General features: G+C 36.3%; 1 protein-coding gene across 1 annotated transcript in view; it reads right to left on the bottom strand.

The window, feature by feature from the left end:
* Positions 1–19,060, bottom strand: part of LOC131876221 (probable LRR receptor-like serine/threonine-protein kinase At3g47570) — a 73,207-nt gene that overhangs the window by 53,887 nt on the left and 260 nt on the right. Inside the window, exon 1 of the mRNA XM_059221092.1 lies at positions 19,029–19,060. This exon is cut by the window's right edge and continues 260 nt beyond it. Coding sequence (XP_059077075.1) covers positions 19,029–19,060 — 32 coding nt within the window. The remainder of the gene's footprint in view (positions 1–19,028) is intronic.

Genomic DNA, 19,060 nt, shown 5'->3' with positions numbered 1-19,060 from the left:
AATCATCCGTCATGTGTGTTGAAGTTGTTAATTGGATCAGTGATTTGTTTTCTTGGCTGTTGGAGTTTTGGCTTGATAGAATTTGTTTGGCATGTTGCGATTCATGTTTTCTTGAAGTCATATGAATGTTTCCTCTAGTTATAGATGTCGATTGATGTGTATATGCACAGTGATTACCAAGCCATGGTGGGATATAATGAACTGATCTTTAGATAAGCAAGGATAGTGACTATGCTAAATATCTCGAGGATATCTTCAAACCATCTATCTCCAACGTTGAAGAAACACCATGAATGTTTCATTATTTTTCTATTTTGTATTACATACATCCAGCATGGTGATTGTGTGTTGAATATTGTAGGAGTATTGAGTGATAAATTTATTGACCAACTCATCAAAGGATCTAACGGGGGGTGTAAGTTTAGACAACCACTCCATTTTTTGTCCTCGCCAACTTATTTGGAATAGGCTCATCAAATAAGTGTCATCATGGGTAAATTCAAGGCTCATGGTACAAAACTCCTGAACATGATCACAGGGATCACTCTTACCATCATATTTATCAAAAGGGTAAGGACAAATTTCATTTAAGGAATATCGTATTGTGGTCCCTTTTTGCATGTCTTGCATTTGTCTTTGCAGCATATGCATTTGTTGTGTAAGAGCAACCAGGGGTGCATTTGTTTGCCGAGGGAAGGGTTCTTCCCTTTCATTATCCCTAGTCCAGGTATGTGTGTGTTCTGGTATGTTATGTTGTTCAGGTATGTTTTGTTTAGGGTCATGTGTTGCCTCTTCTCTATGTTGTTCTTGATAAGTGTAATTTCGAGACCTTGTCCTAAAGATTTTAGTATCGAAGTCTTTAGGAATTATAACTCCTTGTCTTGTGAGCATGAACATGTATTTTTCTTTGTCAGCCCCTATGAGTCTTTCCATAATTTTTTGAAATGAGGGGTTTTCCTGACATTCTTGAAGGAGTTCTTTGTGATTTCTATTTCTCCTAGATCAGTATAATGGAACACGTTTGATAATCTTCGACCCATACTCGATTCTGGTTGTGGTTCGCTTTGCTTGTTTCATTGAGAGTGAGTGACAATAGGCATCTAGTAGAAAATTTCCATGATAAAGGGGACAAAATCCACTTCTTCCTATTGTTTAGGGGTTGGTGGTTCAATTCGAGCTATGTTATAAGTGATACAAACTTCTGGGAAGAGAGTTGGGTTGATCGTTCCTCCATGATTTAAGCGTTGACTGAATGCTGATTTTTGGCAAAAGGCTCTACTTCTTAATGGTTCTTCATCAAATTCATTTGACTTGTCTTGAAAATACAAGTGCATATGACGGAGAAAGGTGCGATGTAATTTGAAGCATTGGCAATTGATATAGAGAAATCTATTCCATTTGGCAAATTTCTGGGAACTAGGTTGTCATTTCTTCAACTTAGTGTTGTGATGAAGACTTTTTCTTCTCAAAATATGAGGAGTGGTCATACGTGAGTGATCAATGGTTTTCTTTGATTTGTTTAGATTTGAGATACTATGTTTGAAAATTTAAGCCTACTTTATCAAGTGGAGGTTTAGATGCCCCCCATGACAAAGTGCGTTAAACAAAATGGAATAAGAGTTTCTTGATATGGAGACTTGATTTGACAACTTAAGTTTAAACTAGGTATGTTTTGTTGATAGAATCAATCTAATTGGTGGACCTTTTGATCAATGTGATGATGTTACCTAATTTTGATAGGAGAAAGTTTTATCTCTAGCTAGTTTCTGATTTTGACAACTGTTGTTCTAAGAGTGACTTGCTTGATTGTTTGGAATATTTTTCTGATGTTTTGGTTCAATTTTTCTTAGTAAGGTCAACTGAGGATCCAAAAGGGTATCTGAGAGGGATGATAATATTATTAAAAAATGCTCAGTTTTGCTCTCTATTTTTCTAATTTTTACCTATCCGCTAAGATAGAGATTGGATGTGCTAAAGTGTTATCTACATGCACTATTAAAAGCCACCAATGCGCTAAGCTTCCCATGCTATGCGCTAAACCATAGTTTTGAATTTTGATTTGACAGGGATGGTTATGCATTGATATCTTCTCGATAAACACTAATGTTTAGACTCAAAGCACTACAATTTTCTCCCAATACGCTAGACTAATGCTTCAAAGCGCCAATATGGTGCCTAAGAGTGCTAATGAAAGGTTTGAGAAATGTTCAGACTATTATGCACTATTTTTGAGAATAAGTGCACTAATTTTAAGCTTGGATGTGCTAAAGTGTGGTCTATATGAACTAAACTATTTTCTTTGCTCTGTTGTTGGGTTTTCTTGAAAATTTTCAACACTTATTTTAATTATGATGGATGATTTTCTAAAGTATAAATTTCAAACACAGCAAGAAAAAGACAACCATTTTTGCCTATTCTAAACAAAGAGTTTACGTTCTGCGAGGATGTTTTCAAATCCCCAATGTTTTCATAGGTTTGGATATAAATAAGGCAATTTAGACAGACTCTTTATTCAGAGGTCATCAACAATACCATAGCCCACTAGTCTCAATACTTCATCAGCTTAAACAGGCATACCACCCACTAGGGGGCGCCCATTTTTTTGCCTTTTGCTAGAAATTAATCGAAAGTGAATTTCTTCACAATTGAGTAGCTATCTTGGGAGATATATGGTGAGTAATATTGGGGGTGGATTCTTCCCCACCCTTGCACTATGATATTGAAGATGTTTGGATACTGATTCGGCTCAAGGTTTCTATTGATAAAGTTTGTAATCAAGCTTCATGTTTGGTCTTCAGTGATAAACTCCCTCAGGAGGCTTCCCAACCTTTAGAACAAAGACTTTATGTATCGTAAAGATACTGGGGGAAGGATAATTGCTGAGGAAAACTGTTGAAGGGACTTTCGTCATCCTCCACTTTTAATTATAGTGGGTTGGAACACCTGGTGATAAAGTCATTTCCCACTTAGGTCCTTCCCCTTTCACCGACCATTTAAATGGTGCTCTAAGAGCAACTCGGGAGGGCAGGCCTACTAAAAGATTTAATGCTTGAATTACAAAAAGCTTAAGAGTGGTTTGGCTTTTTGGTCACCCAGCTAAGGGGAGAGCATATACCTTCCACTTTCAAGACAAGGCACAAAATGGTTCTTTTTAACCTTTCACTTCAATGATTTTCTAACTTCTATTGGGAGATCTTGCTCCGAAAAGTCATGGTGTTATTTTTAACTCTCAAATCAGTGATTTTTTTAATCTAAGTAAGGAAATCCTGGTCAACAAAGCAAATTCTTTGATATGGTCAACAAAAATAAAGTAAAGAAATCCTGGTCAAAAAGTGAAGTGGATCCTTTTAAACACCAAAGGATGGCGAGGTTTGTTATATAGTTTCAACAAATAAAGTTTCTCTTGTTCTTTTTAAATCCCAAAATAAATCATTTTTCTCCCTATGAAAGCAAGATTGAAGATATTTTTGTTGTTCTTTTTAAGTAACCCAAAAGGAAAATGAGTTCATTTTTACCAATAAGGAAATGAAAATTAATTCAAATAACTAACTTAACAAAGTTAGAAACAAGAAAAATTTAATCAAATGCCTAGAATAGTAAAGTAAAATTTTCCAACCCTGCAAAATAGATGTTAGTGACCTACAATAAAACCCCAGTTATCAAAACGTTTTTCAATGTGGCCTTCTACAAGTCTAATTTTTGGTGTCAGTTACAACTGTGTTTTTCCCTCTGTGTCTATTATAGGCTAATCTAGAGACCCGATGTGCTACAGAATTGCACCAATGTGCTAACAGAAGACCTAGATGCGCTACGTTGTTGTATGGATGCGCTGAACTGATGTGTTAAAGTGTTGAGGCTTAACATGAATCAACATAAAGGTTATGCACTAAGGTTACTGTGGAACGCACTAATTTTTGGGTCCAACGAACTAAACAATGAATGGTATGCATTGGAAGATAGACTAGATGCGCTAAAGGATGGTACCAATGTGCTAATTCATTTTTTCTGCGTACCTACAAAGTTAGTCCAGAAATGTGTGTGGGAAAAGTGGTGCGATGAAACGGAAAATATGAATCTAGGACTAGTCCACACACCAATGGAACTCTTGGTGTAAGTTATGGAGTTATATGGAATAACTTAACTTCCTAAGGGATGTTCCATTGTTCTCTATCTCACAAGACCCCTCAAGCCAATGCCTTTGCTCTCAGATCACTGAGCAAAGTGACTTAGGGATGACAATCATGAGAATGAGGGATGTTTGATCAATCTAACATGAATGCAATCCTAAATGTGCGTGATATTAATAGACATGAATTAAACTAGCATATATATGATGATAAGATGAAAGGAATAGTAAAAGAACTATCCTAACATGATACACTATCTTAATATGATTATTTATGATAATAGAAATGCTTCTAAAATGTTTATTATATTATTTCTATTCAAAGAGAGACTAAATGTTTGATAAAATGACTAGATATGCTTAGTAAAATGCCTATAAGTGTGATGCTAAAGACTTAGATTTGAAAATGGATGAATGAGGGCTCTATTTATGGGAAAAATAGGGTAGGGCAATGAAGGGTCAAGATTGGATAATCTTAACAAGGACCAGGACTGAAATCTATCAATCCATGTTTACAATTCTCACCAATGAAATGGTGACAACTGTCAACAAGATATTGCTTGAGCGGAGATGTAAGAAGCATTAAATGCTTGAGAAGACCTCATGGTTACCTTAAGAGGTAAGGATTAAGGTTAGGTTAAGGTTATCCTTTGGACAAAGCTTTTACCCAAGGGGTAAACTCTTGTGCAAGGGTTAAAGGGATAACGATGGTCAAAGCAATGAATGCTTGATGAGACCCTTGGGTTAGATGTGGGTTGAGTTAGGGAGAAAGTCTCGAATCATGCAAGAGGGCTAAGTTAACCATTAATGGTTTGGAAGATTTTCAAGGTTAACCTGTTGATGACACAAAGCCTTTAATGGTTTTCAAAGACTTTGAGGGTTTGAGAAGTGACTTACCTTTGTTTAGGGATGTGACAATATTTAGTAGATGGGTTAGGCTAATTTAGATGTGATTATAAGAATCTAGAAGGGGGGTTTAGAAAGGTAGGTGGGAGATGTAGGAGAATGCAAGTTGGGGATTTAAATATATAAATTAGATTTATTTATTTGAAGTGAACAATTTAATTAAATGTACATTTAATTAAAAGGGGTAGAAAGGGGATTTAATTAAATAAAGTGATTTATTTAATTGAAAGGATATGAAAGGCCTAGGTAAAGTTAATTAAATAATTTAAATAATTTATTTAATCAAATAGATTAATGTGAATGATTTAAATAAATTTAATTTAATTAAATAGAGGAATGGGAATAAAATTAATATTAAATATTCACTTAGGAAAGTGGTCATTTTTATACATCTAGAGTTGGCATAACTGATCAACAAGTCATAATTGAGTTCATAGCCCATTTGCTCCATTTCTTCTTCTCTCTGTTCAACAGCCTCCATAAGGTAGAAATCGGTGGTCACTATGAAACAGATATCATTTTCAAAGTGTTTCACCACTTCATCTAATAATCTTAGTCTCATGCTGATCTTCTTCTGGAATTCATTGAAATACCTATTCATAGCCACTAGAAATGTGTTCTTTACAACCTTTATACTATTCTTAATCTAAGGTGAAATAGGTGTATCATTTGACCATTGTATATCACCACTACCTAGAATAAAATTATGAAAATAGAAAAATAAACCAATCAAAAGTTGTCTAAATTTAAACTTCAAATTGTTGTCCTTCTTGATTGATTTCAAATTCAATATTAGTTGACTCCACATTGCCTCACACAAATTATATCATCTAGTAGGCAAAATGTATTGTAGCCAATGGCACACTATTCATCTAGCTAGAATGGAATATTCTATAACCAATAACCATTGTAGCATATTTGACTGCTTCATCTTTAATGTTACTGATAGACATAGCACACCTATCACAAGTGGTCTTTGTTAGTTCAATGACAGTATTTAGCAAATTTTTTGTCAACTTAGAGACTTCACCGATTTGACAGAATCCAGTCACAACATTAATAGCCTCCTTTGTGATAGCATGTGACCTATCTAAATACATGTTTCCTCCATGAACACAGCTTAGCATAATATTGACATGTTCTTCCTGAAAATCCTCAAGAAAATAAACTACGTTGTGAAAACCTTTCTCATAAACCCTAATGAACTCATGTTTAATCTTCTCGTTCTTTTCACACAAACATTTCAACTAGGAATAGATTGCTAATGCACCTAACTCTTCAATTTTGCAATCTATGTAATTGGACAAATCACCTTTAATCAAAACTCCTTGGGGTACCTGTGATAATGCATTGTATGATTCTATTTTGTTCAACCCCATTGACTCAATGGCTTCATCAGTGATAAAAATACTCTTTTCTAGTGTAGATGATGATGCCATTCTTAATAAATTTTATTCAAGAGAGGAAATTGATCAAATACCTTGTTCCCTTCGCACTACTAGGCTTTCCAGTTTCTCTCACGCTTGCACACTAGATTTGCTTTGCTTTTCTTCAAATTGAATCCAACTTCTCATGCCATTGTTCAAATACAGTGACAATATGTTGGGAATGCTTTGTTTTGCTCTACAAATGCTCACTAAATTCTCTTTGATTGCAATAGGGTAAAACTAACTTAGCGAAACTTCTTTTTATAAAATTTACCCACTACATTTATTGAACTACTGATAGCTTGAAAAATCCTAATTACCACTTAACATATATGCCTTTACCGGTAGGTATATCAATCGATGGATCGATTGATAGCAATATCAAAATTTTCATATTCCGACTCAAAATTCAAAATCTACTTATAATACATTCTTCAAGGGGTGCAAAAATGGATTTACCGATATGCTCCCCTTAAGCTTGTTAAGAATCTAAGTTTGTTGGTGTAGGATTTTCCACACTAGGTGAAGTATTTGGTTCTTCCGATGGCTTGTCTTCACTTTTCTTTTTCTAGATCCTATTCATTTCAGCTCTGGTTTCTTTGATATCAACCTTCTACATTCCATTCTGATCTATAGGATGATTCACTAGTTGGTTCTTCTTTGTTTTGCAAAACTTGGCAATGTTTTCCGGTTTGTGACAATGATAGTAGGCCATTCTAGATTCTCTTCAAGGTCCTACATTGCCCATTCCTATTCTTCCTTTGCAATTCATAGCCACATGTCCAAAGTTATAAATTGTGCAAGTCATATTGACTCTCTTTTCCATCTCATAAGGCCTAGACCGGTTAACATAAGGTCTTTGCCGAGTTGTGTTCCTCTGGTCAGTGATATTCCTTCTCCAATCACCAATAGGTCTTGGATTCATGTGCGGTTTTGGGTTGTTTGCTCCATATCTGCATTCAATGGATTTATGCTCATACATGTTGCATGTATAACAATAACCTTTAGATCTTCTAGGAACATACCTATCATTATGTCTATAACCAATATGACCATTAGATCTACTTCTACAAATATTAGCATTATGTCCTCATTTATGACAGTTAAAGCAAACAGGTTTGTAAGCTTTGTTACCAGTAGGCTTCTGTGCCTTAGGAGAAATTTTACCTTCATGCATGTCGCTCTTGGTACCGAAAGGTTCACCTTTTTCAAATATGTTGGTGTAAATAAATATTCATCTTGGATATTATTACACTTACTTAAGTTTACTTAGGAAATGCATTTCATAGTAGTTTGGGTATGAGACACTTGGGTGTTTGTGCCACATTGGGATAGTGTGTGTAGGAGAATTTCCACCTTTTATGGTGTTGATCTTGTTGTTACACTCCACATTCAGTGGGTGATCCACCTCATGTGGACTATTATATTATTTATCCTACCTACCCACACCTATTTCCTACCTACCCTTGTTTCTTATTGAGACACGTGTCATGTTTGTGTGATCACATATCCATAAGTCTTGCCTATATAAGCAGGCTCATCTACATTGTATGTAAATGGAACAATTGATCATTTATCTATTGATGAGAATACAGTTTATTCTTATCCTATATTTTGTCTCTATTTTACTTTTCATTGAGCTCTTGATCTTGGCAAAATCTCACATGGTATCAGAGCCATTAGAGTGTCACTAGTTTGCTAATTGAGGTAAATTTGATGCTATTTGGGGTTTACATTTTGGATCTTTCTATTGAAGGTTTTTATTGAAGCTTGATGGGTCAAATCTGAGGTCAAAATTGAATTGAGGAGGTCCAAGAAAGTTATTTTTGCCTTTTGTTTCATCCAAATCGGACTTTGGAGGCCAAATCTAGAGGCATTTGAAGTTTGACGCTGGGACAGAAATTGTCTAGAAATTATAATTTTGCAGGCATTTTTCAAATAGCGATATCTCACTCATTCAGACTCATTTTTCGAGAATTTTTTTTTGTTTTGGGGTATAATTTTGTGATCTGTATAGTGGTGTAGGATTTTTCTAATTTGTGGATACAGGTTTTGCAGAAATTGTAAAATCCTAATTTTTACAACTTTGGAGGCTTCGTTTGGGTTCATATGGACTCTTTTTCAGGTGCCGTTTTTTTTTAAAGTACATATTTTTTCATCTACTTTCATAATCTACCATCTGTTTGCAATGATTTTAAGTAGAAATTGTACTTTCAATATTTGGCTTTTTTTGGCATATTTGATACTTGCATTTTGCTTGGATCTCAGTTTAGATCACTAGCAGTATTTGTTGAAGTCTCTTAGATCTCATTTTGAGAAGTTGTAAATTGAAATCAGAAGTCCACTTTGCCTTGTTTTGCAAGTGGCCCATTGTATATGCACTAAGTATAAAGTGCCAAAATCACCATTTTGGGGGGTTTCTTGATTGAGTGAATTTGGGGGGGTGTATCTTGTGCTTTTGTGCTCTTGTGTTCCTTCCTTTCTGCTACTATGGGTTCTTCTAAGTTTCCTCTCTTAACTCCTCATAATTATGCTACTTGGAAAATTTGTGCATGGAGTAAACTTATGGAAAAAGGACTAACTCATTACATTGATGGAACTATTGTTGCTCTCGCTGATTCTAAGGTTGATTCAATTGGTCACTTGGATTGGCTCACTAAAAATATCATGGCAATTGGTACCTTAAGAAAGTATGTATCAAAGGATCTCATTTTTCATATTGAGAAGTGTACTCTAATCAAGGATGCTTGGCAAAAGTTTCAAGACTTGTATGGTCAAGTTGATGAGATTAGGGGATATCAAATTGATAGTGATCTCACCATGTTAGATCCCAAGAACTTTGATACTATATAGGATTATGTCACTAAGGAAAATGAGTTAAGGGCACAAGTCAAAGATTGTGGCATGGATAAGAAGGATACTCAATTGATCTTCAACTTGATAGGCAAGCTTCCACAAGAATATGCAGCATTTGTTTCTAGTTTCCAAACCTATAGGATGACAATGGGTTCAAGCTACACAATGCCTACATTTGATGCTTTCAATGAAATGTTGATGATGGAACAAACTAAGTTGATAAGCATGGGCATTCTTAAGGCTTCTAAGTCTCAAGCATTAGTGGCAAATCAAGGGAACAAAGGAAATCAAGGAAATGACAACTCAAACAAGAAGAAATGGCAATCAAAGCCTAAGGACAAAACACCATCTTCTCCACAACAAGGAGATTCATCCTCTTCCAAGAGGGATAGTTCACCAAAGAGGGATAAACCTACTTGTGCCTACTGTAAAAATTTTGGTCATGAGGAGCGTCGTTTCCATTCGAAGAAGATTGATGAGCTCACACATATCATCAAAAAACATAACATTGATTTGCCTAATGTCTACAAGAAGGATGATTCATCAACTTCCACTTCCTCACATTCAAAAGGAAAAGAGAAAGCATTCATGGATTCTACAAGTGGGAAGACTCACTCTTTTGGAACAAGAAAAGGAAAATCTCTATGTGCTACTATCAGTCATGATTCAGAGAGATGGCTTCTAGATTCAGGGGTTTCTCATCATATGGCATCATCGTAGTCTATGTTCTCTACATTTGAGCCTTGCACCATGCCACAGATTTTGATGGGCAATCATACATACATAGATGTGATTGGGAAAGGATATATTGACATTGGGGATAATTCCTTCAATAATGTGTTGTGTGTAGCCCACTTGAAAAACAATCTCCTTTCTATCTATCAAATCACACATGGTGCAACTAAGAGAGTTGTGGAGTTCACACTTGAGTCGGTTTTCAATAGAGACTTGGAGACTATAGCTATCATTGCTACTGGGGTGGTTGATCATGCATCTCAGTTATACTCCTTTTTAGATTTTATTGATGATGATGATTTCACATTTGATGATTCTACACATGTTGATCACACTTCTTGTTATGGTTCATATTTTGAGGAGAACTTTGGGCACTTGAACATGGGGATTCTTACATGTGAACCCATTCTTGAGTCTTATATTTCATCTCCTCATATTGATATCACATCACCTATTGCACCTGATGATGTAGATAGTGCGATAGTTTTGCCTAAATTTGATTCAGTGTAGTAGGATATTCATTGTCTTCTAGCTTCAGATTCATGGGATGATTACTTGACAGACATTGCAGGTTTATTTATGGAATCCTACATTGCAGATTTGGGAGATATCATTGATGACATTCATCTTCTCTTTGATGAAGGTGATCCTTCTTCGATTATTGCACAGGAACACTCTGACCCTCTTGTTCATTCTCTACATGATCATTCTTTTGAGGTTGACATGATTGTGGATACTTATGTACAGCAGCTGGAGGAGGTCTCTTTATTTTTTGAGGAGACATGTGAGTCTTTGGGACATGTTCTACATCCATCTCCACTAGATCTTGGAGTGCCTTTTTCAGCAATGTGGCATAGTTTACCACCTTTGGAGGGGGTATCTTTCAGCATCAACATGGGGACACTTGAGCATTTTTTCAGAGATTCCTTTCATCATGAGTTTTCTTCATACATCTTCCCTTCATGATTGGGGAGACTTCATGGATACACCTTTAATTTTGTTTCTTCCTAAGGGGAGGAATATTGTTCAACGTTCATGGAGCAGTTTCTTCATACATCAAGCTTCTATCATTGGTGCAAATTCCACATTGAGGGGGGGCTTCCTAGCTTCTCTTCTTCTCTCATATGGGGGGGACTTTTTCCTCACATGGGATTTTGTCCTTCACATACTTCTATGAGAGTTCTTTGTATCTATGAGATTTCATTGCATTGGTTTTCATGCATTCACATTTGTACATGGGTACCTAACATGGCCTAGTAGCTGGGACCCATCTTCCATTGCTTAGTTTCATTGTAGACTTAAGTGCATTCCCCTAAGTTGCACTTAAGGGGGGGTTTTGGTGTAAATAATTATTCATCTTGGATATTATTACACTTACTTAAGTTTACTTAGGAAATGCATTTCATAGTAGTTTGGGTATGAGACACTTGGGTGTTTGTGCCACATTGGGATAGTGTGTAGAGGAGAATTTCCACCTTTTATGGTGTTGATCTTGTTGTTACACTCCACATTCAGTGGGTGATCCACCTCATGTCGACTATTATATTATTTCTCCTACCTACCAACACCTATTTCCTACCTACCCCTGTTTCTTATTGAGCCACATCTCATGTTTGTGTGCTCACATATCCATAAGCCTTGCCTATATAAGCAAGCTCATCTACATTGTATGTAAATGGAACAATTGATCATTTATCTATTGATGAGAATATAGTTTATTCTTATCCTATATTTTGTCTCTATTGTACTTTTCATTGAGCTCTTGATCTTGGCAAAATCTCACAAAATATATTGAATCCTAATCCAGATGTATCACCTTTCATCCTTTGAGATTGGATATGTTCATCCAGCATAGAGGAACTCTTGTTGAATTTTTCATGCTTCTCATTGGCCTCAGCAAGTTCCTTTGTAAGATCATTATTTTTCTTCGCTAGGGTCTCTCCGAGAGACATTTCCAATTCAAGATCTTCTTTGATTTATTCTTTCTCTTCTATCTCCTCATGCCAGTGTTCATACAGGGTTGCATTATTCTGCTTGATCTTAGAGATCTCATGATCTTTCTCTTTGATCTAGTCTTCAATTGCCCTCCTAGCTTCAAGTTATTGGCTCATACAAATTGTAAGGGCTTCAAGTTCTCTCCTTAGGTTAATTTTTTCACCACTGAGTTTCTCCACTTCCTCAACCCCTGCATCAATGTTTGCCTGATCTAAAGAGCTATTGTAAGATATCTCTAATAATTTCTTAGTCAATTCTTTCCTTTTTTCTTGTGAAGCCTTGAATTTGCCTCTTAGGGTTTCTATCTCATCCCTAGTTTCAGTAAGTTCTCTATCCATCTCTCTATAGCTCATTCCTTCACTCATATTTGTCTTCAGATTAGAGATCCCTTCCAAGCGGTTAAGCCTTAAGGTAGTTAGGCTCTGATACCAATTGATAAACTTATAAACCAGTGAGAGGGGGGGTGAATCAGTGATAGAAAAAATAGTAACACTGTGATTGTAGACTAGTAAAAACATTTAACCAGTTTAGAAATAACTTTGCATATAATCCAAAGTGTTATAAAAACATTCACCACAATCAAAATTTTCACCATAACCCAAATATTTAGACATGGAAAACCTAATTAGGTAAAACCACAGTGATATGGAACTCACAATTTAACTATTTGCAAGAATAGATAATTGACCAGTTAAGGTCTACAAATGCTCTATTAGTAGCAAATCCTGTTAGAGATCTCAAGCCCTATTAGGAGCTATACTTGGTTAAAGGTAACCTCAATGGAGGATTTAGATCCAAGTTAATGAATCACCTTGTTAAAGGATTTATACAATGAAGCTTGTTAGAGCTTGCCTGGTTAAGTGATTTTACTGCCATAGTTGTTTAGATCGTTTTTTCTGCAAACACATTACTACATTACCAACATACTCTGCAACTCCTTCAATAAATTGCATCAACTCTGACTCATATCACAACTTGTATCTTCTATATCAAATATCTCATCACAATGTCTTCTTATAGATATTAGATTTCATGTCCACCCTTGAACCTTGACACAATTTCCTAGGTTCATTGAATCTATTAAATCTTCATTAACATGACACAAACTACCACCATATAGTGTTAGTCGATGGCAACACATTACAATCAGTGATAACTCATCACACAAACTAGAAATCGGTTAGAACATCAATACCGGTTCAGTATTGACTGCTTCAATACTGACATATTGATTAACTTGAATTTATACTAGACAATTGTTTTCATGCTCCTCATTGACTTTATCTGATGCATCTCAAAATTGGAAACTCTCAAACTAATCAAAACTGATTGTCTTAACTACATATACCGGTTGTCTACATATACTAGTTTAGACAATTTCTTACTAGTTAGACTTCTTCATACATATGATATCGATTGTCAATACAATGACTCAATAGTATACTAGTTTATCTTAACTATGACAATCAAACCAGATGTGCCATCAATGATAACACATGAAGTCCTCAAATACAAAAATCATCATCATGCCAACAACCCACAACCTAAAAATAGTCCCATGTGTCACAAGTTAGCTGAGTATAGGACTAGCTAGGGTGCAAAATAGTCCCATGTGTCACAAGTTAGCTGAGTATAGGACTAGCTAGGGTGCAAAATTTAGTGATAACAATTACAAGGACAAGGTGAAAGTTTTATCATATGAGTATTAGGTTATGAACTATTATTCGCATATTAGTAGATAATATTCTCTTTTGTGGTTCAATCTATTATTCTTATTATATATAAATAGATATTTAGTATCTTTCCCTGAAGAAGTGATCTTAAATTGTGCATGTTACAAGTGCAGTTCTCGTTGCACCAAAAGATTAACCTATTAATGTCTGATACAACCACTAGACTTATATAATCCACATGGGGTAGTTAAGCCATGTCGCAAACCAAAGTGCCACACTACACAACACAAAGAGACCAAGGGCGCACACCTTGCAACAATCCCCCTGCTAGTGCAAGTGAGGGTTTTGAACTTGTGACCAAGCTTTGATACCACAATCCATAATCTACACTTCCCTTCAAGTATCTAAATATCCTCTTAACAGTAGTGACATGACTCACTTTTGGATCAGCTTGATATCTAGCAACCATACACACAACATGCATAATGTTTGGCCTAGTCTATGTAAGATATAGCAATCCCCCAACCAAAGATCTATATAAACTTTGATTAGCTTTAGGAGATTAATTATTCTTAGACAGTTTACAACCAGTCACCATAGAATTTCCCACTGGTTTGGAGTCATCTAACCCAAACTTATTCATCATTTGTTTCATATACTTAGTTTGAGATATAAATATACATTTTTTAATCTTTGCAATCTACAAGCCTAAGAAAAAGTTTATCTCACCAATCATATACATCTCAAATTATTTTTTCATATCACCAACAAACTTCCTTCTCAATTCATCATCATCTCCAAAGATAATATCATCAACAAAGACTTCAACAATTAGGATGTTATCATTCTCAATCTTAAAGTATAGATTACTATCAACAACACCTTTAGTAAATCCCAATTTTAACAAGTATTTATCTAATCTCAATCCATAAAGAGATTTCTTTAACTTACATACCATGTCCCCATCATTTGATAATGAAAATCCATTAGGTTGTTCAATGTAGGCTTCTTCCTTTAGATAACCATTCAAAAAGGTAGATTTGACATCCATTTGATATACCCTAAAATATTTATAAGCAACAAATGCAAGCAAAAGTCTAATAGCTTCAAGTTTGGCAGCCAGAGAAAAAGTCTCCTCATAATCAATTCCTTCTTGTTGTAAATATCCTTTGCAAACTAGTCTTTCTTTATTTCTAACAACTTCAGTGGCTTCATTTAATTTGTTTCTGAATTAGCATCCAAAACAATTTTGTTCTTCCTTTCAACAACTCCATTCTATTCAGGGGTTCTAGGAGCAGATTTTGTCCTCTAATTATTTGCATCTCATAGAATGAATTGAACTCACTAGAATAAAATTATCCACCTCTATCAAATCTCAGACATTTCACCTTCAACCTAGACTTAGTCTCAACCTTAGCTTTGAATATCTTGAATTTATCCAATGCTTTTGATTTCTCCTTCAAAATGACAATCCACATCATTTTGGAATAATCATCAATTGGTAGCATAAAATGTCTATCACCCTACACACTTCTAACATTTGTAGGTCCACATAGGTCAATATGTACAAGATCTAGTAGTCCATCAAATGTATACTATTTTCTCTTGAAAGAAATCTTTGTTTGCCTACCTAGATGACATTCCTTACATACCATATTAGCAGGCTTAACAATCTTAGGTAGATCTCTAACAACATGTGTAGAACATATCTTAATCATTGAATCAATCTTTACATGACACATTCTCCTATGCCATTACCAAATTCCATCTATCTAAGAAATCAAACAAATTTTCTAACTAGCATTTAGATGAAGAATGTTACCTTCTGTCGTGGTCCCAAGTGCAATCTCTATACCAGAAGCACACACACACACATATATATATATCCATGTGTGTGTGTGTATGTATAGGTGTATATATACATATATATACACATATTTTATATAGACATATGTATATATATACACATATTTGTATATGTATACATATGTATATATAGACATATGTATATATATACATATATATATATACACATATGTGTATATTGTCACGAGGCTAGATGTAACCATGGGGCACTGACGACCTTTTAAGTACTTGTCTATGAGATCCAAGCACTTCTAAGAATTCGGATTATGCCTGTAAGCACTCCCAAGCTCTAGAACCTGCACACACACTTGCACAACACATACAAACTTGCACAACATAAATATTCACACAATGAAGACAATAGTGGGGCAATAAGATAGCTTTATTGATATGAAGAAACAGCCCCTCGCCTGGTCTACAAACAATTCCAACAATTTTGTTGGTCACTACCCCAAGTACTTCCCAAGCACCCAATTAGAATTTCCTGCTCCTGGATCTGCACCTACTCTTGAAACATCAGTATAGATCCCACTACACTTCACCCCTAGCTATAGCTTCTCACATAGATTCCAAATCCACAAAGACCATGTCTCCTTTGGAACTCAACCTAGTGCACCACAGACTCTCTCATGAGCCTGTGAAGACTTACCCATTACATAAGGCACCTTCCCTGAACGGGGATTCCATGTCTCACTACTTCTCTATTGTTGCTTCAACTTATCACCTCTGGTTTGCAATCGCTTTGAACACCTTTTCTCACTAGAATTCTCTTTTAGTTCTCCTTGGATTTCTCCACCATGAACCTTCTCCTGGGAAAGTAAAGAACACTTTAGAAATGTTCTCTCCTAAACAACGGGGTACTCTGCTTCCCCCAATATAAGTTTTTTGTCTAGTTCTCACAGAACTATAGGTTGGCATTAACTGATTGTCAATCACCACAACTTTCACCTACTGAGAATCAGAAGGGAGTTACAACACTTGAAGCCTATTGATCTCCCTAAGACAACAAGCCATTACATCCTCTCCCACCTAAAATAGGCGATGTCCTTGATTCTAGACTCATGTTGCTAAGGCCCCAAACTTTGTTTACACTTAGAAGGGGAGGTTGGAGTTCCAATATAAGAACTCAAAAACCTTGGCTTCATATTTTTAGAGGTTCTTAGCCTTCTCCAAAGTCGCCTCTTCTCAAGACTGGCCCTGCCAATTAACTAAGAACTCTCTCCACTTCTGGTTTCCAAATCCTCTCTCCTTTATAGCAATCATTTCCTCCACATCTAGTCTCATCCTGTCCTTGACAAATGTTTGTCATCGAGCTGGTATGTTCCTTTTGTTGTCTTCTTTATCCTAATGACACAGATGGAGTTGGCTAACATGGATAACATTGTGGACTCTAAGATGCACTGGCAACTTCAACTTATATGCCTTGTGATTGTGAATGGTCCATCAAATCTACGATCAAGTGATGTACTCAACCCCTTGGCTATTTTAAATTGAATTGGGTCCATCCTGAGAAAACCTTGTCACCAACTTTGAACTCCACATTGCTCCTCCTTGAGCCTACATAATGCTTCATTCTTTCTATAGCCTTGACCATGTTGTGCCTCACATGATCTACTCGATCTTGCCACTCCTTCAACCTATCCTTTTCATCTGGATAGCCCTGACATATCCACTCAAAACTATATGAGGAGTCAGTGGTTGTTGTGCTATAGCCAATTCAAAAGGTGAATACTAACCTGATGCACTCTTTTTCATGTTGTAGCTAAACTACGCTAGGTCCAATAACTTCGGCCAGTTGGATTGGTCCAACCATACAAAGTGCTTAAGATAGTCCTCCAGAATCCCATTGATCCTCTTAGTCTGACCATCTGTCTCTGGGTGATGACTCATCGACATGAGAAGTTTTGTCCCAATTAGCTTTAACATCTCCTTCTAGAAATTTCTAGTAAAGCGATCATCCCTATCACTAATGATACTCAATGGAACACCCCAATAGTTCACAACATTCCTGAAGAAGTAGTCGATAATGTCCTCGGCTCTGCATGGTGCCTTGCATGGTACAAAAACAACATACTTTGAGAACCTGTCAACCATGACCATGATACTACTATACCCATCCACTTCCGACAACCCTCTGATGAAGTCCATACTCAAGTTTTCCCATGGTCTCACTGGTACGGGTAAGGGCTACAACAATCCTCCCAGAGGCTTTGTTACCACCTTATCCTGCTGACATATGAGACAAATCTTGACATATTCTTCCACATATTTCCTCATGTTCTGCTAGTAGAAGCCTCTCTCAACCAATACAAGGGTTCTCTTCTATCCCAGATGGCCTACCCACAGACTATCATGAAATTCATTAAGAAATTCCCTAATCACATTCTTCCACTTTGGAAGGTAAACTCAATCCTGGGTGAACAGAAACAATCCATCCTTGATATTGAACTCCCAAGTTCTACCCTTCTTAGCCTACTTGTACAACTCCATTGCTTGAAGATCCATCAAATATCCCTCCTTGATACACTCCAATACCTCGCTAGAAAGTTCCACTTGGCTAGCCCTAGGTCATGCCTCCTAGACCCCTTCAATTGTAGCTAACTTTCCCTTCTTGCTCAAATAATCTTCTACAACATTCATCTTTCCTGGGTTGTAGAGAATATCCTAATCAAATTTTACTGAGAACTCTTGCCACTTGGCTTTCTTTGGAGCCAGCTTCGCTTGAGTTTTGAAATAGGTTGAGGAAACATTGTCTGTCTTCACCACAAACTGCATTCCCAAGAGATAGTGCCTCCAAGTTCGAAGACAGTGAATGATCTTAGTCATTTCCTTCTCATGGCTAGGGCGATTCCTCTCCCTATCCTAAAACTTTCTTGACTCATAAGCCACTGGATGTACATCTTGCATCACCTTGAACACTAGCACCGACATGAGTCTCCCCTTGAGTGTCTCAAAGGTTGTCTAACACTTGTCTGACCACTTCCACTTCTGGTCCTTCTTTAGAAGTTCTGTTAAGGGCAAAACACACCTAGAAAACCCTTCAACAAACCTCCTGTAATAATTCACCAAACCAAGAAACAAGGTTAATTCATGTATATTCTGCAAGGGTTCCCAATCCTAGATTTCTCTTAGTTTCTCTAGGTCTAGATGAATGAAACCTATTCCAATGATATGCTCCAAGAAGTGCACCTCTTCCTGAGTAAACATGCATTTCTCCTTCTTGACAAAATGTTGTGCTCCTAGAGAAACTGAAATACCTCTGCCAAGTGTTGCTTGTGCTTCTCTGTGTTCTTGATGTAAACTATTATATCATCCAAATACACCACCATAGACTTATCCAACAGAGGTCAGAACACATCATTCATGAGTGTAAAAATGTTGCTATTTCATTGCATAGCCCAAACAAAATCACCATGAACTCCTATGACCCATACCTAGTCATACATGCAACCTTCTCCTTGTATCTTACTGCAATC

Source organism: Cryptomeria japonica, chromosome 5 (assembly GCF_030272615.1).
Source record: "Cryptomeria japonica chromosome 5, Sugi_1.0, whole genome shotgun sequence".
Lineage (NCBI taxonomy): Eukaryota > Viridiplantae > Streptophyta > Pinopsida > Cupressales > Cupressaceae > Cryptomeria > Cryptomeria japonica.
The sequence above is the reverse complement of the archived record's forward strand: the minus strand, read 5'-3'. Positions and strand labels throughout refer to the sequence as shown.